A 20,936-nucleotide genomic window follows, 5' to 3' on the forward strand; every position below is an offset into this window, starting at 1 on the left:
GTTTTGCCCTACTCAAAACTACAGAGGAAATCATCAAAAATATTTCTTCCAGGTACAAAAAGGAACAAGTACTGTGGGAAACTCATACAGTGATACTGGTTAGCTGCTAGAACCATTCAATCTCTACGTGCATTCAAGCTCAGTATGCTAAATACACAAAAAGTTCAGAGAGAAAGATTTTAAAAAGCTTTATGAACACTGGGTTCAACTAACCAAAGTAGTAAATAACTATTTCAAGGAAATCTCTGCTTCCCGCTCTTTTTACTCCAGCCATGTGCTAATACTGACAAGGTACTTTCAGACCAATGCACCAAGCACTTCAGGAGATGCAAGAGCTGTGCCAGGAATCCTGCCTTCAGAAGGACTTTCATTGCTATGGCAACAGCATGTTCTGCAGGATCCAAAGCAGAGACAACCTGTGACACACTCATGAGAGATGGCCAAACTCCGCCGGAGCGCTCGCTGCAGCACAAGTGGTACTGTCACACACATGCCAGTTAGCACTTGCAGGAATGCAAGGCACAAAGCAGGGGGGGTTTATGATACTTCACTTCACTTCCCTGATTATAAACTGCTGCCTCTGGGAGAAAAAATACCGTTCACCTTATTAAACAAATTTAGACTATTCAAAAGCCAAAAAGTATATCATCATTAGCATAGAATACAAATTGCATTCAGGCATTTACCCCTGTTCTGGTCTCAAGTTCCCCTAACAGGATGAGGATAAAGGAAAAGGGAAAGGTTAGTACATAGCAAAGAAGCAAAATACTGAAACTATTATTCAGTACTCAACAAGTATCTTGAAATAAAGTGAGTTTAATGAGTATAACAGACACACGTGGCTAGAAACTCTGGTTTTACTACATCACTCTACAAAAAACCCCAAACAATCTCTTAGAATGCTTCACCTTCTACCCAGAAATGTATTCACAAAACCACCCTTGACATCCTGAGATTTAATCACCGAACATGCAGAGTTTTAAACACCTCACATGCATCACTCTCACCCTTGTAAGCATTTGTATACTACTACACAGGGACCAGCCACTAATTCAAGCCATTTAAACCTACCTGAAGGAAATTTAAGTTCTTTACCCATTTCTGCATTTTTATTACATTCCTTCTCAAAACTTAATATAATAGCTACATACATTTTATCTGCATAAACAGACAAAACCCTGCCTGCTGTTGCTCACCTAAGTTCATTCACCCCAGATGATCAGCTCTATCTTTCCCATACACAATAAAGACTATAACATGGCTGCACTCTCAATGTTTCTGACAATGCCTAAAATAGTTTAGCCCCTTTTAAGATTCCTTCTGGTTGTACTGTACAGCACTCACACCCTGAAGGCCTGGTAGGATGTTGGGTGTATGTGCTGGAGAAGATATGGTCTTGCATTCTTTAGAGCCGCTCTCTCCTTCCTTCTGAAGTATCAGCATTATCTGACTTGCTTAGCAAGTAGTAATATTGCAGATTGTTAAAAAATATTGCAAATAAATTAATAAAATTAACAGCTGAAAGAGGAAGAAATATGGGGGACTTAGTTTGTGTTTTTTTGGGGTTTGCACTTTCGGGAAGTTTTTCAGGCTTTTGTATTAAGTTTTTGGTTTGTATTTTTTTCTGTTGTTGTTTTGGTTTTGTTTGGGTATTTTTGGGGCGAGCTTTTTTAATTGAGGAGCTTTTAAATTCAACATCCTACAAATACTCACAAGTATCTAATTCAGATGTTCCTGTCATAAGTAGTATTGTAAGTTTATGCTCCATTTTTTTTTGGTGCGCTTATTACAGTCCTCTGGCAAGGGAATATGATATCAGAGATATTTTCAAGGTTACCAAAATAAAAGTATTGCACAGAGCAGAGAACACATGCCAGACATGACATGCATTTATACACAAATTGGCAGAAACGTGCATTTGTTTTATAAAATCCAGCTAAGGAAAAAATTTTTGCATTACCATTCTATTCAATCCCCTTGCATCTATGCATCTCAAGCACTAATCCTGCAAAGACCTACTACAAAATACAGCCATTTGAGCTCTACAGTAGTAAGCACCAGACATCATTTTTAGAAATACACAAAAGCTTTTCATTACTCAAAAACTCGGTCATCTTCATTAAATCACCATCTCTTCATAAAAGCCTTGGCTTCATTTAGCATTCAGGAAGATGAAAGAGCAGCTCCCCTCCTTATGGATTACTTCTCTATTACAAGAGAATACTTTGCACGTCAAAAGCAAACACTGAAGGATTAAATGATATTGTAGCTTCCGCTCTTATTTATCTGCAATGGGCAGTGAATAGAATTGCAAAGAAACAATCAGTGATTATTTTAAGCTGTGTTCTTTTGCAAGGATTATGACTCATGAAGTTGCTGCACAAAGAACTGGAACGGGATAGGTGTCGCATTGGAAATGGTCGAAACACCACAATATGAAAAATGTTTGTCCTACAAGCAAAGCTGTCTGATTTAATCATTTCATAGGGCAACCACAATCGCTCTTGGGATAACAACCAAGACAATAGTATCTTGCATTCAGTAAACAAAAAATAAAAATATACACAGTGAATTCCATTCTCCTACAGAAAACTAAAAATACCTCTGGATTTTTTATTTATACTGAATTAAGGGTAAAATACATTTTAAACTCAATTTAATTTAACACACAGAACATGCACATTTATGGTCTGATATTCGTCTGCATTTTACCTGCAAAATGTACACAACTAGAAATAGCCAAATTTGTATTTTGATTAACTAGGTACATTTTTCTAACAATTAGCTCAGCATATTCATCTTTACTCTAAAAAGGAAGAAAAGAATACACCATCTAAAATATAATTTCCACAAAATATGGCTCAGAGCACACTTCAAGATAAAACTCCAGCCCAGCCTAACGTAAGTCTTGTTCTGTTACCACTGCTTCAGCAAGAGCAAAGATCTCTTCCAGAGAGAAGCTAAACACAAAATGTGTCCTACAGTCGTGTTCATGAAAAGCAAAGTAGAAGTGGTTCAAGTTCTTACTAGAAGTCCACACAATTAACAACCTGATCAAGGCACGGAGACACCACCGGCTCTGAACTACAACTGGCACAAAATGAAACCCAACAAAATCTGCTACCAAAACAAAGCTAACTTGAATGGTGAAACAAATACCTCACATGCTTACAAAAAACAATATAGACAATCTCTGCAGAAGATAAGGAGCAAAAAATCCGCTGTAATAAACAAAAGTTACTTCTGGAAAAAAAAAAACGCAAATTGTCATCTCTATGTAAAAAAAAAAATTAAACCTACTTATATTCCACTTAGCAAGGAATTGCTACTGTAATAAAAATGTACACTTTTGCACCATCTTTTAAATGTACTTCCATAGGCCTAATATGAAAATGTACAACTTGTCTGTCCAAGATAAACTTTTCTTAGTTTTATGCTAAGTTTTTACTACCATTGACAGAGAGCATTTCTCAGCGCTGCAAAGTAAACACTTTTAGTCAGGTCTTTTTCACCTCCCCATTCCAAATACTACCTTAACACACCAGCAACAATTATTCTGGTGTGGTCAAGCAAGATTTCTCTGCATTACACTGGTAAAACATTAAGTTTATGCATTTTAAAGCCATTTCAGTCCTTTACTTCAAAAAAATAAGAAATCACATCTCTAGTATACAAGAATCTAACAAAGTCCTGAAGATTGGGTACTTTTTAGCCTGATTATCCTCTGAAAACAGTGAGATATTATAAATATAACAAAAGCTACTCTTTCTGATCATTCTTGGTATTCAGTTAACATCTTCACCAAAGAAGTACGTCCTTTATGTTTTTGAATGTTGTGTTTACAAACACAGTTTTGTTTTACAGATGAAAAAACAAGGCATTCATTCAAGACATTAAAAAAAATTATCATTATCTCATCTTAGAGTCATAATAGAAAAAAATAAGAAACAAACAACTTTGACCCTACAACCACTAGTAAATAATGCATTGTAGTATTTAAAAAGTCCATCAAGTACCACAAAATACCTCCAAATCATCAGGTTGAAGTATACAATAGAACCGGGGAATGCTAAATTTTCAAATTAATTAAAAATAAACAGAAAGCAAACAAAACCCAAAAAATGCAGGACTGGCCATTACAATATAATGCAGGAAAAAACCTCTCAGTTATTAAAAACAAAAAAAAAAAAATTCCTATCCTTAGAATGATAATTTTTCTTACCTTTTCCTATAATGTTTAATAGCCAAAAGTGATAAAAGTGAATACACTATTTAGAATTAATTATGCATATTCAATAACAATCTCCAAATAATTCACATGCAAAAGAAAACACTGCTTTTGCTTATTTATTTCCAATCTAGTGACTTCCTCACAGAAGATTGTACAAAACCAACCAAGTTTTGCTACATATTTCTGAAGAAGTGCTAACCCGTTGAATCAGATAATGCCTGCAAAACAAGGTTTGCAGAGAAGATACTTTATTTCATGAGGTCACTTACTGAAACTGAATTTTCAAGTATGAAAATTTGTATTTATTTTGAAGTATATTTAAGATAGAAGACTTATTTATTATATCCCATAGATCACATCTGGCTCTGTGGGTACTTTAATAAATTTGATATGGTTCTGAAAATGCTCAATGCTATTTCCCTGTAAACATAAACCTTCCACAATAGAGTAACAAACAGAAGTGCATCTCCCTGGTCAAGAGAGGTCAGAAGCCTAGCACACTATTTCAGTTTATGTGCACCTTTGATTTTAAAAACAGTCCCCACAAACTTCACTCTTACTAAGTGGTATGGTATTATATTACCAAACAACCTCCTCTTCATAAATACACACAATGTTCAGCCCTGAAAATTTACACTATGCCTTTAGCAAGTTCAGGAAAATATAGTTTACCAAGTTAATGCCAGAGTATAGGGTAGATTAACAGAAACTCATATAATGGTATCTGCAGGCTCAGCTATGGATAAAGTAGAACTACCTGAGACAAACAGCTGTCACAGCAACTTGACAGAAAAACATCTAAGGGGTTAAATGCTCTTTGTGTGACAGCTGGAAAGAAGTGAGGGGAAGGGGAACTTTGGCAAGCATGTATGAATGATAAGCTTTTAACATGAAATTCCTTTGCTAAACATCAAAAAGGGACCATAAACAAATATACCCAAAAAAAGCTAAAACTCAGCAAAAGCTGCAGACACTAAAGTTTTACAGGGGGAGATTACAAGCTCAGCTGACATTAAAGGACATACAAATACATAAGAATCCCATTCATTCTGCTCTTCCTCCTCTTTACTCAAACCCTTAGTCCTCACATTACCATTTCTATCAAATCTGCTGTCTGGATAAATACAAAATTTCAAATCCTGTTCCTTCCACATGCCATTAAGACCACTGTCCAAAGATTCTGAATACTCTTCATCACTTACAGTAGATGAGAAAAATTTGGCAGGACACAGAGTTACTGGCTGAGGGGAGGCTGATGGTGGAAGGTGCCCCATCCTTAGATCCACATCAGGAAAGGACAAGGCAGTACTGCATCCCAGATCTTCTGAAGCCATCCAGAAATCATTGCAAAGATCCTCCTTGCATCCCAAATCAGTAATATTTCTATGTGGATTGGAGGTTGCATGCTGTGCCTGTAACACAGTGACCACACTGCTGCTCTCATCTAAGGAAAAAGTTGCTGGAAATGCAGGATTAACTTTTTGAAAGAATGCTTTCTACATGCCAACACAGCAAAATTCAGTTTCCCTTAGTAATGGTGTCAAATGTATCTCTAAACAGAAGTCAGACCAGCACTATTAAAATTCTCAGATCTTCTGTTTGGAAAACAGCAAACAATTTCTGACCAAGTGTCATGAGGTTTATACCTTCATCTTTCAAAATCAAAGTCAACAGTAATGAACAATGGACTAGCACTTATTCCTCTGCTCACTAAGCTGGATTCAGAATACTGAGCTGTTTTAGTCTTTCCTCAATCCCTAAAACCTCAATATCCATATGACCACAAACACCTTGCAATACACTGCTTCAAAGCTGGGTTGTCAGTTCTCTCTACTTATCCAACATTTTTTCCCCTTCTCTTTCTAAACAGGAGTATGGAAGCTGTATCTCACAGGAATATACACTATACATCTCAGGACTTTTCATGGCATGCCTGGTAATTTATCTTTCCAAAGACAAGGAATGGAAGGAGGAAATGTGACAGCAGCAGTGAGACAGGGGCTGCCAACAGGCAAGCTGCAGAGTCATGAATTTACTGCCTCTGCATCACCCTCAGGCTTCTAAATGCAACAGGTGAGGGATCCAGACTGGAATCTTGCTCTCACTTGCATCTGGCCCATTTGAAGAGAAAGCCATGGGTCACCCCTACAAAAAAAGGAAGGTAAAGAAGCCACAGACACCCTTCTGCTTTCAAGCACAAGGCTTCTTCAACTCTCCTAAGGCTCTTCAGAGGAGGACAGAATTTAGCACCCCTCAGACCAAAGATGAAATGCCAGGTTTCCAGGTCTGCTGGTTCACCTTTAATGAAGCTAGAGGACAATCCAGATTTTTTTTTTTAAATAAAAAGCTATACTGCTGCATGAACTAATGCTTAACAGGCCACTCCAGATTTCCAGCATTTAAGACACAACAAGAGTGCCTTTTCTCTTCAGCAATTGAATAGATCAATGAACAGAGTATCTAAACCATTGCTCCTCCAGGCAACTCTCCCAAATTCTTTTTTTTTTTTTTTTTAATTTGGTTTGTTTCTTTTACAAGAAAATTGAAAAGGAAGTAAGAGTTCACAGGATTGACAAAGTCAGGTTTTGTTAATTTTGGAAGCACTGTTTGGTAACTTAAGGGAGCTGCTCAAGCATTGCCATTGTGTCTATTCTCAAGACACATGGCCCTAATTTAGGGACACTCAGGTTAATGGCAGGCTATCTACTTAAATGGTCTTTGCATGAAGTCATATGCAGCCTATCCCAATCCAGGGCATCCCTTAAAAACTCAGTACATTAGTAGAGACAAGTGGACAGGGCAGCCGGTCAGTCTCTTGAATTTGTATAAAAGATACCAAACCAACACAAACAGACATCTTCAGAAGTTTTTGCATACATTAGGAATGTCTGGGTACACACAAGGTTTGTGCCCAAAGCTGTTCACGTCCAAAGTTGCATACTTAGTTTCCATGAACTTCAGAAGAAGTTTACAGAAAGAGAGGTGCCATATTTTGACAACTTGGCTCCTCAACTGTACCTCTTACTTTAAACTCTTATCCCTCTTTTCTGCCATACATCCACAATATCTTATTTCATCTCTTGGACTGATACCTCACTGATGCATGTGCACAGCCACGTGCAAAAATAATAAATAATGCTATTAGTACATTGAAAAAGGTACTAAATTGAAAATGGTAGGCCACAGAAAAATATTGCCTCTGAGTTACTCTTCTTTGCAAAAGACAAAAAAAAACACAAAAGGGAGTTATTTTAGATTTAAAATGAAAACCTGAGATTTAAAAACTCACAAAAAAACTGAGACTGTGATCAAATCTACTAAAAACCATAAGAAAACTGCCTATGGTGGCACATGCATATTGTGACTGGTTGTTAATGGAATTACTGTAATAAATAAAGGGTGTTGGGCAAAATCATAACCATCCAAGTTTGTACTGGTATACGTGTTGTAGCTTAGACAAAGGCAAAACAAGAAAAATGTCACTGTAAATCACAAACACTACCTTTACCCATAGCAGCAACAGAAGATTTATATTTTACATAAAATCTAAAGAAAAAAAAAACAACTCCTGATTAAAAAGTCCATTGGAACAAATCTCTGACCTTTGCAACCTTCTAGTAAAGTTTCTAAGACAGAAATGGCTTCATCTTCAGAAGTTGGCTTTGGAGAAGAAAAGAATGACAAGTTCTGTTTCAAACAAGAATTAAGTACAGCAGGTATGACACGGAATATTTTGTGGCTTAACTCACTGGCTTACATATCAGGTTACTTTTCCAATATGTTTATTTTCACCAGCAGTCTGACCAAGTTATTTGACTTTATCAGCAGCTTACACGACTTACTGTCATAATATACTACAATATATCAGATTAGTTCACTTATTTTATCTGCAGCTTTCATTCATAACTGATTGACCTGTAGAAAGCAAACCTGCCCCAGCTATCTCCTAATCAAAACACAATGTTCATCTGTTAATCCAAGACAGCAATTTCTTACAAATTATAGATCAGCTGTATTAGCTGTTTTATTCATGCAACCCAACTATACATATATTTCTAAAATATAATCAACAGAAGTCTGCATTATAGCAAATCAAGCTTGTTACATCAGGATTAATAACGTGCACTCCAGTATTTCCAACACTTCACAAAACCACACCTGAAAAACAAACAAAACTTATCCATTCTTTAACAGCAACTAATTTGTCCCTTCAAACTAGGGATCAGTGAGTGATGAGGAAAAAGCACCAAGGAAGCATTCCTTCCTTCTAAATCAAATTTCCCAGAAATATAGTCTTAAGAGCCACACAGACATACACTGATCTTCACCTACTTAATGGGGGCCATTAGGCTGAATCTCAAATCACTGACAGGTTGGAGGGGGAGGGGAGGTGTTTGCAGATGTTTAAATGAGAAAGAGAGGCCTCTAAAATAAAAAACAATGAACACACTCTAACTAAGAAAAAGAAAGCACTTTCCTCTAGCATGCTTGTAAAAATATTACAAAAATAAAACTGAGCTTAATGGGAAAGATATTAAAGCAAGCTTCACTTCTCTAATTGCCATCAAAACACTGAAAGTCTCTGTAAGAGGCAGCAACACCCAAAGGAAAAAAGAAGTACTTTTTAGGAATCTGTGCACAGTGCGATTTTCAATCCTAGACAGCTCAAAGGAATAAATACCTCCTCTTTTCATGTTCCTCTTTAAAAAGTGATCTCTGGTCAGTTTAAAAAAAAAAAGCTTTAAAGTATTGCTGGTCTTACAAGTTACAAAACACTTGAAATTACAGCAAGATCACAATTAAATCAAAGTACTTAGAAAGTAAATTACTGTACTTCATCACTGATCTTGACATAGTTTTTCTACAATACTTAACAATGTCTCAGAACACAACTAATAAAGAAGTTTGTCACCTCTCACTCCTGCAGAGTAATCACCCTAGGTAAAGGCTTAGATCATAACATGACCAGAATTAGGGCATATAATCCACTATCCACTAGATTTCTACAGCTAGAAATGTTTTTAATGAAAATCCACAAATATATACCACTATCATTCCAAAGGGAACCCAGCTGAGGTTGTAGCTTGTTTGACAGTTGCAGTGTTGTAATGAGAATTGGTATTTATAGGAGGATACACCATATTGGTAAAGAAATTCAAGGAGTCACACTGTTTCTCTTAAAGAAATAACTATTCTGGCATTCTCTCTTTTTCTAAAACATCCAAGGGAAGAAAGGGAAGCACTACCTACAAGTAGGACATGCCACATTACTTAGCAGTGCTCTAAGACCTTATGTAAAAATTAAATTTTTATTATTCAACAGAAAATCATTCTACTCATTCAGGGAAAGCAAGGACAAAGCGGGATGAGGTGTTCAGGCTGTGCTCCCCACAATTAAGCTTTAGGTGCCTGAATGTCTTTTAAAACAAGCTTCAGGGAAACAACTCTCTTAAATACTTGTATTTTTAAAAATTTAAATATTAACTACATTTTAAGACAGATTTGCTGTCTTACTATTGCCATTAACTTACACCTGATGTACTTTCAAAGAGGAAGAGGAAGCCAGTTGTTTATTTCAGGAGAAAACCTAACTTGAAGACTCCTTCAAGTATGTAACAATTACATTTGCTACATGGTTTCATTAAATTAAATGTGAAAGACAGTCTCTGGAAAATTTTAAAATTACTCAAGGGATAAGTTTTAAGATGCTTTTAAAAACAAAAATCCTTAAGTGTTACTAAAATGGGAGTCTTTTGGACTCCCAAGGTAGCAGCCCTGACAACCTAAGAGGCTAATAGGGGATGTCGCTGCAAAACCTCAAGCCACTACTTCACTACTCTACTGGCATTCTAAACATTTATTTTCATTAACTAAAACACAAACATTGCTTTTTTGTATCCATAGGATCGAAAATATCATTTCACTGTATTCAAACAAGTTGAACCTACATAAAAAGTTCTATCAAAAACTTACTCTGGTTTCTCTTTTGTAGTAAGTATTCCCTTTAGGGAATGGCACAAAGCCCCTGTTTTAAAATTGCACTTATTTCCTACTGCAGTCCTAGCTTAAAGGTCTCTGACACAGCAATGAGGTGGACCCAGTGACAATGTGATAATACCCTGAAGCCACAAAACACGTGCAACATGTAAATACACAGTTACTTGCTTTCCAGATGCATGGATTAAGTTTCAACACAAGAAAATTCTAGTTGCCAAATCTTCCAGAGCTACATAGTACTAGAAAATTGTATTAAACTCACATTTTCCTTAAGCACTGCATTTAAAAATAGCATGTCCTTGAGTCAGGAGTATTTAACTATTTGGTATTTTACAGCAGTTTTCTCCCTTCATACAAGGGGACTAGGAAATTGCTTAATTGAACATCTAGGTTTGATTTTCTTAAACAAAAACACCACAGTCGTTCATGTTTAATACAACAAATTTACAACTTCCATGTCAGTATGGCCAGAGACACTCAACACTTCACTGTACTGCAGTTAATAGTCTAAGACAGAGAGGAAAACCATGGTTAAAGTTAGCAAAATGCACTATAAAGATCAAAACAGCACATCTCTAACTGATCTGAATATCTTATGAGAATATGCACAAATGAGAGATTACAATTCTCTGAGAACATGGAGACTACACTGAAACATTAAGACCCAGTGAGATGAACATTACGTGTCTCGGATGCATCCTACCTGATCCACTGAACTGGCTGCTTCCTAGTGTAGTTGGTCTGGTTTTTCCACTATTTACAGGTGGGGAAAACATCTGCAAAGAAAAAAAAGACATGTTTTAATTGGCTTTGAAAATCTGTGCTCAATTATTAATGGAAACAGAAAAAAGGTTAAAAGGAAACAGTTTTTTTTCCTATTTCTCCTTGAAAACAATGCAAGACGTGTGTTTAGACACACAAAACCAATAAGCTGAAGAACTCCTTAATAGGACCAAAACCTCATTTCTACGTGAACACAAACAACTTAAAACTAAAAGGACACCTCCTACTACTGTGACTATTTTAAATAGCTACACGACTTACATTTTTTTTACTCAAATTATATTTCTTACTGATCTGTAAGTATAAAGTCACTGCACAAAGGCAGCATTTAAGATGCAATAGTTTTCTATTACATTTAAAAATCAGGAGCCTTTTTGGTATGGTAAAAGTAACACACAGAAAATACCTACAATTTTCTTAGCCAAGACCATCACTTATTAACCTCTTTTTTGTGGGAAATAATTTTTCTTTTGTTTAAATAAGAAAAAAAAAACCCCAAGACCCAAGGTGCCAGTGCCACACACCAGCTTAACCAATGTTAATTATTAGATTATGCCACCACTGGGTCAGCCTGATTTTAACCAGTTAAACCAATTGACCCAGCTGGTATTACAGTATTAAATCTGGAAGTCTAGACATTACATCAAAGTTCAGGTGTCCAACTTGGCTGAGGCAGACCCAGCCAAGCCCTGCACGCTGCTGCCCCTGCTCCTCAGTTCGCACGACCACGGAGAAGTCATGAGGAGACCTCAGAGAATATCCTACCGCACTGAAGTCCAGCAAGTCGCTCAATTCCTTGTCAGTTCCAATAGCGGCCATCCTCTGCTGCTGGGAATTCATCTTCCTCCGCTCCTCCGATCACCTTTCTAGGGCACAGGGAGAGAGGCACAGGCAGCACTTCACGGCGCGAACGGGCCCCGGCGAACAGGGGCCTCCCTCCGGTACCTGCGCCCCTGGGGCGGGGTGGAGACTCCCGGGGGAGCCTCGCTCGGCCGGGCGGGCGGAGGGGATCGGCGGCAGCAGCTTCCCGAACTAACCAACTCTCTTCAAGTTTCCTCAGGCTCCCTCCTCTCCCTCATTCCACTTCTCCCCCAACCTCGAGCAAGGCACGGTCACGCCGCAGAAGGGCGGCAGCCAGGAATTAAGTCCCCCCCAGGCAAGAGAAAGCAAATAAACAGCCGCGGCCCGGCGAGGTCCGGAGAATTAGCGAGAGATTAAGTGACTCACTGTCCCCGCAACAATGGGGCTGACGAGCGGGGCCGGACGAGCCTCAGCAGAGCCATCCCTGCCCCGGCATTACTGCCGGTGCCGGCTCCCCCTCCCCCTCTCTCCCGACCCACCCACCGGGGGCCGCGGCCGCCGCTCCGCGCTCGGGACCGCGGCGGGCCGGGAGCCGCCCCCGCGCGCCGCACGCGCACACGCGGGACCGGGCGCGCGCGCCACCAGCGGGCGGGTGGGGGGGGCTGGAATGCGCGTGCGGCGGCGGGGACGGGAGGGGCCCGCGCCTTCCCTTGTGCCGGCGGGCGCCGCGGGGGAGCCGCCGCAGCCCCGCGCCCCAGCAAGTTTCCGAGCCGCCCGGTCCTTTATGAGCGCGGGTAGACGCCGAGCGCCACCCGCGAGGACTCGCTCTTGCCCGCCGTCCGCGGCCCGGAGACCCCGCACGCCCCGCTCCGCCACCAGCGCGGCCGGCCCCGGCTGCCGCCCCTCGGGTTCCCCAGAGGAGCCTCCGCCTCCCCCGCGGTCTCCCCGCCGCCGCCCCGGGCAGCCCCACTCCCGCCCGCGCGCTCGCGGCCCCGTCCCCTTGCCGCCGCCTCTGCCCCTGCGAGCGCCCGGCCGCCGCTTCCCTCCCCCGCCGCTCTCTCCCAACTTCTCGCGGCCGCCCGCACTTACCCGCTGCCCCTGTACGCTCCGGTGACCAGGGCCGGGCCGGCGGCGGCGCGCGGGCCGCGGGCTGGGTGGGAGGCGATGAGCCGAGCGCTCCCCCCCCGCTGGAAGGAACTTGTGGGTTCCCTCAGGCGGACATTTTTTTGCTTACAGAGCCTCAGCACCACGTTCACGGCTCCGGCTCCGTATCCCTCCGCGCCGAGCGCCGCCGCCTTAACCCTTGTCGCGCCGCGCCGCTCCCGAACGGGGCGGGCGGGGATCTACAGACACCCACGGGAGCCGCCCCGGCACCCGCCTCGCCCCCGGACGCGGGGCCAGGACCCCCTAGCAGATGGGGAGAAGCGGGTCCCCTCGGGCAGCTGAGGGAAACACGCACCCCGCGGGAACAGACCCCTCCCCAGCGGTCCCCAACTCAGCCAAACCGACAGCAAACCTCGACATGCAGCACTGCCGGCAGTGCACGTGCCCCAAAAGACATTATCGCACTCACCCTGAATTCACATACCCTAAAATACGCCTGGATACTTTCAATATATCAATACACAGTCTTACTGCTCAAAATAAAATGGCATGTAAATTACATTAATTTTTAAGCATTCATTAGCAGCCTCCTCTTAAATACGTGCCATTAAAACCATAACGTGTCGAAGCACAAGAACATGGCTGTTACTTCAAGAACACACACTCAAATAAACTCTGCAGCCCTCTGAAACAGGTGATGCTAAAGGGGAACCAGCCCAACGGCTTCCGTGCAGGAATGGGAAGCAGCTTGCAAAGAACCTGCGCCCTCATTTGCGTCCTGCCACCGCTACAGACAAATCACTCTTTTGTGCTCCTTCTCCTTCTCACAAAACCGCCCTGCCAGCCTGTCCTGCTGGGAAGTTTATTCCGTGTCCGTGAACCAGCCCACACCGCAGCGTACCGGCCCAAGGCAGGCGCACGGCTCTCCCCGGCACCGAGCGGAGCGGGGCCGGTGCGGTGCCGGGGCTCCGTCGCACGCCCGTCTCTCGAGCCTGCAGAGCCCCCAGGTGGCACCGACTTGCCACCACCTGGGCCTGGGCCTGCTCCTTTCTGACCCCAGCTAGCGAGGGCCAGCTACCATTCCCTCCGAAAGTGAGAATTATAAAGCAATAATCTAGGCAGCTACTGGCAGATTGCTCTTTTGGAGCAAAGGTATTTACGAAACACAAGGACAATGAGAAAGGATACTAAAATCCTGGAGAACCCAAAAGGCACAGGGAGCCGGTAAGCGCAGTGAGGAAGGGCACGCAGTGTGGAGGAGCTCGCATCCCTCACAGGCTTGGCAGGCCCCCAGCTCTGGAAAGCAGCAGGCTGTACCGAGGGCTCTCCAGCCACACACCCTTCCCGTTCAAAGCAGCTCTTCCCACCCGGGTCCTGACTGTGACATCTTCCGGAGGAACGGGAATGTGGTAACAAACTTACCACCCGCAGGCAAAGACAAACTGGAGATTCTGGAGATGCTCCTCCATTTTTCTCCCTTACGTGCCTTGTGCTGGATGATCATTTGGCCTCGTGATTCTATGAATATTCATATATTTGCCACTTAGAAATGCAGGAAGCAATTTGTATTAAAATACTAACACAATGACTTCCATTCTCTGTGCCCCTGAGGGATATAAGTATGTACTTTTTCTCTTTGAAGTATAAATAATACTACACTTTAGAGGGAAGTGCCCATTGACACAGATCGTTATACATTTCATGAGAAACATTCTTTAACATATTTTTATTACAAGATCCCCTATATACCTACTGAGAAGATATTGTTTCTCTGGAAACGCCACTTTTAACCAGTAGTGGCACTCAGTACCAATCAGTACAGCTGCAATCCTGATAAGCATTGATTAGAAAGCTGGCTAAATGTACAGAAAGTGGAAGTAATAATGCTAACATTTGTTAGTACTGATGTGTAATTGGATTAAAATTATAACTTTTTTTGTTAAGATATAGATGATTATATATTCTTTGTTAATACAAATACTTTGTATTTGCCCTCTGACATCAGATTTTAAAGTTCACATCTACAGGCTTTTATTTGCAGCTAGAAACTTTGAGTGGAAGATGATATAGCCATATAATCCATGGCATAGGATTTAAAGTTACAGAAAATACCACAAAACGTTTTATTTGCTCCACAACGACATGTCACTTTCTCATGCAGATGCTGAGTAAACGTGCTCATTGCCAAAAGTCACATTGTAGCAGTCTGCATTACACCTCCCAGCCTTAGCGGTCCTCTCAAAAAAAATACAAGGCACTTAGAGAAAATTTATCAGAACATAAATGAACTTTCCAGAAATTATGCCAGACAATTTAGGAAGTACACAAGGCCTCAGGAAGGTATGCTTTGACCAAAATACACTGTGAGTCTGACCTAAAGAAGATTGCTAGGGAACACAAAATTGTAGTGAGCTGGCCAAATCAGAAATTTCAGAACATACTTCTGCAGGTAGCTCAACTAAAACTGTTGTGGAAGATCTGTAACTATCACATCCTTTGTTACAGTAAAATTCAAAATATAATTAACCTAATGTTTCCTGGGTACTGAACTTATTCTTCCACATTTGTGAGATTTGGAATCTTTAATGTATTCAGTTTTTAACCCCTTACCATGTTATACTGCCCAGAACTAACTGTACACTCAAAACATTAAGGCATTATGTTCTATGTATAAGAAATGCTGTCTTTCACCTATTCTCAGGATCTCCAACCCCATGCTCAAGGTGTTACTTAGAATCCTTTCAGCTCTGCCACTCCCTATAAATTATTCCTGTTCACTGCAAAGAGTTTTTTAAAAATGCATTTCATATCCTTATTCTGTCATAGCCATACATAGAAAATGAAACAAAACCCAGTGCTATCAACATTAAAAAAAAATCCAAGGCAGTATATATTGTAAACATTTTTAAAGGTCTGAAGAAACCAGTGTCTGAAACCTGGTTCAAACAGGTATAATGGTTTCCCCTTTGCAAGAAAGAAAATACTTCCAGTCTCATTCCTGCTGCAACTCCTAGATATGGTTCTTTCCTCGTACATGTGCAAATGCAGTAAGTATAGTATATAAATCACACAAAAATCAAAAACTTCTAACTGTTCTGTGACATGACTGTACCTTTTCTGTACATTATGTAGCAGGCTAAAATGCTACCCCCTTTTGTTATTGTTACAACCTCTTCTCCTTCATTTCATTAAAAATAAAAGGTCTTCACTATGTAAGGAACAACAATTCAGATGGATAGAAGGAAAATACAGGAGCAATCATAAGCACTAATAATTTTACTACTGATTTCACAAGCCAGGACTCCAGCAATCAGGACTGTATTCCTGTAGATACTTTCCCAAAAATATTTTCATCAATGAATTTCCTACCAAGAGAAGTGTCAGTGTTGTAAATAAATACCCTTCCCTTAGAGAAGTCTTTGGTCTGTCATGGAGTAGTGCAAGTAATAGGAAGGTAAACCTCTGCACACAAAGTCATCAGTGAACTCCAGACTCTGACAGAACACACAATACAACTGTAAATCTTTATGGTAACTGCCCTGACAGCTGAGCTACCAACATCAATATGGTCAGCGACCAACCAGAGCTATCAGGGAATTGCTACTTGCCAGATGGCGGTGGCAGCGTTCTTCCACATGCTTCAACGTGACCATGAAAATGAAGAATTACATACAGAACATAATAAAAAAATTAAGAGGAATATAAAACCCAAATCACTTGAGCGCAACTCCCTGAAAATAATCACACTCATATGCAGCTTTCACAGCCTTCATGAATTGCTTTCCACCCACTCCTTAAAGGAAAAATATTTGATACAGCAGACAGCTGTTGTGCATTCAGGGATGTGAGAAAATGTATTCCGTATTACTATTTAATGTATCATGCCTGTGTGAATAGAATCATTAAGCTTGCATGTCTCCTTTTGGCTTATTTATTCTCAAAATTACAGATGCTGAATTAATTCACCATCACCACTCAAACTGTACAAACTCCTAGGGTGATCCCCAACAGAGCACTTGACCAAGGATGGAGTTTTCACTGGAACAGCTCCTTTAAATCAACATGTATGTGGTCAGCTTGCATCCACAGCCAACAACCTATTCATGATAAATGCTATAGCTCGGCAAATCCACAGCCCTGAAGAAAAGTCAGCAAATCTTCTTCCCTGCTCCAGCTTGTTGTTGTTGTTCTTGTTTGGTTTCTTACAACAAATTCCTGCCCTCACCTAAACTACTGAATTCTTTCTATTGCTTCCAGTAAACTTCCCTGTACAGAGCGCAATGCTCATTTGGAGTCAGCAATAAGGAGATAACAACATTGTTTCCTGCACTAGGATGGACAAAGCAATTCCATTTTCTCACTGATGTGTTCCTTCACCTGGAAGCTGACTTGAGCCAATAAAAAATTAAAATATTTTTTTGTAATGCATGAAACTTCTGGATGAAGTTCTTGGAGAGGCATTTTGTTCTTCTTACATCTTGCAAAATAGACTGGAAAAGTATCCTATGAAAGATCACAGAGCTGTGTTCCTATGCCCAAGCCTCACGATTACACAGTGCTTGCTGTTATCAGTACAGCCCATCTTACAGATAACCGAATTTGCTGCCTGCTATATTTACCTCGCGGTAATTAAAATTATATAACATATTATTATGTAACATATTCTACAATCAGAAAGATTTAGAACATTTGCAGGAGGCTACAATGGTGAAACCTGTCGCCAAAGAGTACTACTTAGGAGGTGACCAGAGAGAAAATCTGCAGTGACTATTGTTAAATCAAAACCTGTTTCTGTGGGGCACTGACAGCTACACTTCACTTGTTTTCTGCCGCTGACAAATGCTAATGGTTGAGCATGGGGTGAGTAAAAGCTTTCACTCGCCGTAAGGGACCTCCTCTCAAGAGGAATTCCTATAAAAGTTGTCTGGGAAAGGAGGTTTAAAAAAAGAGGGCGCCTGAAAGGAGAAATCACGGCGTGAAGGCCCCATCAGAGATAGTTCCTCCTGGTCCCACTCCCCGCAGCAGAACCGGGCCGGGCACAGCGCGGCCACCCGCCCGCCGTGACCGCGCCCGCAGAGCCCGGGGCGGGCGGCGGGACCGAGGGAGCTGCCCCACCAGCGGCCCCTCGGGCTGCCAGAGCCCCGCGGCGGAGCCCCGGGCGCGCCGAGCGCAGCCCGCCCCCAGTCCCGCTGCCCCGGGGCACCGGAGTGACGGTGACGGTGACCGTGCCCGCCCGGCCGCCGCCCCTCCGCGGGGCCGCCCCTCCACCCGCCGGCCGAGAGCGGCCCAAAGTTGTGCGGGGCCGAACAATGCGGCGAGGACTATTTGTCCTTCCGCCGGCCGGGGGAGGGGAGCGGCGGCCGCGGGGGAGGGTCGGGGGCCGCTCCTCGTCGCAGGTCCCGGGGCGGGACGGGCCGGTTGAGCCCTCCCCAGGGCCGGTTACGAAATCCCGGGGAGCCCAGCCCCATCCCGTCCCGCCCAGGGCGGGGGCAGGCGGGCTGGGACTGCGGCGCGCTGCGCCGGCTGCGGGCCTGAGCGAGAGGCGCGTTTGGAGCAGCGCCGCGCTCTGCCCCGTTCTGCCCCGTTCTGCCCCGTTCTGCCCCGTTCTGCCCCGTTCTGCCCCGTTCTGCCCCGTTCTGTCCCGTTCTGTGCCGTCCCGCGCCTGCCGGCCTGGGGGCCGCGGAGAGGCCGGCGGGGCAGCAGAACTCCGAACGGTTCGGCCGGGGAAAGTCTGATTTCCCGCAGTCGCTGCTGCACTCCGCGCTTCTGCCAGAGTTACACACAGCACGAGGTGTACACACCAGTACGAGCGCGGCGCTGCTCGTGGCCATGAGCGCCTGGAACACTCCTCATCTTCCCCTAGCTCAACAAACGAACCTGAGCACCACCAGAGAAGAAGTAAGCAGTTTAAATATAGAAATGACGTTAAATTAAATTCACAGAGGAGCTGGCTTGAGTACTCGTTTAGTTTAAGCCAATATTTCCTAAATTACCTATAACAATCAACAAGTTTATGCTAAAAGCAACATAATGTTTTCTTGCTTTTACAGTACTTTGCTACTTACAGAGAAGTAAGTAGTCACGAGAGATTTTCACAAGCTTAATAAAATTAATCTAAATTACATTGTCTTTAAAGGTGGCTTTAAAAATCAGTATGATCTAAAGCTTAATAGAAACGTGTTTAGATGTTTAATTAAAGCACTCATTACATTGAAAGCAGACTGATATCCCTGGAGAAAGCTGGGTTTTTTCAGCGTATCTCAACCTTTCTGTTCAGGAGCTCTCAGCACGGCCCTGCCTCCCGCTCCCGGGAGGTGACACCGGCACGGCGGCCAGCAGCGGCTGTCGCAGCCGGCCAGTCCCGCCGAGCTGTGCCATCAGCACGGCCCCGCTACCGGACAGACAGACTGCTGGCAAAAACAGACCAGGGGCTGGGCAGCCGCAGCACTTTGAACTATTTCATTTTAAGAAAACCCATTTATAAACTCAGAAAACACAGATTATAACAAAGAATCCTGTAACTGAGGTTAAAAAGGGGACTTATTTTCAGTGAGGAAATATTACAATGTTTAAAGTTTCCTATGTGAACTATATGTCTTTCACTACACATAATTTATGATGATCACATCACACAGTTCAACGTGAACCGTTTTGAAATACCTCCAGGATGATCATTACGGGTGAAAGCCATTGGGGCAAAGCAGCTTCCACTACTAAGTTCTCACACGGAACGATGCTGGCTAGGTAGTCAGAATATAGCTAATTTGCAGGAAGGATAAAATATGAGTATCACCACTTTTAGCCTCATTTCCTGGAGAAATCACTTGCACACTGTGTTCATGGGGATGGATGAGTTTTCTTAATAAATCACAAATTCACTTGCTAATTTCAACCAAGGAAAATTAAATCACATTCATGCATGTCATGGAAACAAGGATTAAAGGAAAGGAAAACAGGAGACTCTTATGCATCTACTGAAGAAATGAGTAGTTAAGGTCAATCCCTGTTAGTGACCAAAGAACCCAGGGATGCAAAGGTAACTTCAGGCAGTTCCCTTCTGGCAGACAAAATTCTGGTATTCCGTCTGCCACAGGAAGTGGAATCATCCATCTGTTTTCCACAGAACTTTCTGAACATTTCCTCATCTCCAAAGTTTCACATGAGCCAGGAAATAATTGCTTTAATGTAATCAAAAGCCATATAACCCACAGATAATGTTTTACATTCTCAAATTGCTTGGAAGAATTTAGCTGAACTCTGACTACAGCCATTCATCAGCCAGTCCCAGATGGGTCCCTCATGCATGAGATTCCTATCCAAAACTAATTCCCTGCTTGGCACTGATGGGAAGAGTTTCTGTCCTTCACACAGTTCAGGGACCATCAGATGATGCATTTTGGGGAACTAATGGATAGCAGAGAGGACCACATTTACAGAGGAAAATCAGAACTTTGAAGAATGGTAGGAACTCTTTACACCATGCACATATAGAACTACACTTCAAACTGCACTGAAAGAAACTTCATTTCTTACGTCAGTAGAGTGGTAATATGGAGTTTGTTAAGGCTTTAGGAAGAAAAACAAAGCTCTGAATTGAAGTTCTATTTTGAATATTGTTGCAGCCACATCATAGGTGGACCCTGGTATGAAGACAATGGTTAATACTAAAGTATTTCCTTCCTCATATATAATCAATATTATTGTTTCCTATAATATCTGCAGAATACATCAGATTAATTTTCATTTGGGAATACAAATGTAGGCAGTCTCCTTGTCACATGTATTTATAATTTCCTTGTTAATTACATAAATGTTTCTGTTAGAAATAAGAGACCATATTACAAGTGCTCTGCCCAGAGAACTATTGATTAACTACATCTTCTTTTTACATGAATCATTTAAGATTAAGCTTCATAAAATATATCTTGTTCCCTATAATTTGCCCTCATATGGCTCTTAACATAGGAAAATCTGGAGGAGTAGTCTCAGTTACTGAAGATACTTGATTATCATGGTTATC

At 42.1% G+C, this 20,936-nt stretch overlaps 1 protein-coding gene across 7 annotated transcripts in view; it reads right to left on the reverse strand.

Moving 5' to 3' along the window:
* Positions 1-13,034, reverse strand: part of TCF12 (transcription factor 12) — a 160,771-nt gene extending 147,737 nt beyond the window's left edge. For 6 of the 7 annotated variants that reach the window (XM_058033676.1, XM_058033678.1, XM_058033677.1 and 3 more), the window contains exons 1-3: positions 12,902-13,034; positions 11,777-11,877; positions 10,932-11,004 (exon numbers count right to left, since the gene is read on the reverse strand). In XM_058033676.1, coding sequence (XP_057889659.1) covers positions 10,932-11,004; positions 11,777-11,851 — 148 coding nt within the window. In that variant the 5' untranslated portion in view covers positions 11,852-11,877; positions 12,902-13,034. Of the gene's footprint in view, positions 1-10,931; positions 11,005-11,776; positions 11,878-12,238; positions 12,260-12,901 lie in introns of those variants that run through there. The other variant, XM_058033673.1, reaches the window with a different exon arrangement.
* Positions 13,035-20,936: the final 7,902 nt, after the last annotated feature.

This window comes from Melospiza georgiana, chromosome 13 (assembly GCF_028018845.1).
Source record: "Melospiza georgiana isolate bMelGeo1 chromosome 13, bMelGeo1.pri, whole genome shotgun sequence".
In the NCBI taxonomy this organism is placed as follows: domain Eukaryota; kingdom Metazoa; phylum Chordata; class Aves; order Passeriformes; family Passerellidae; genus Melospiza; species Melospiza georgiana.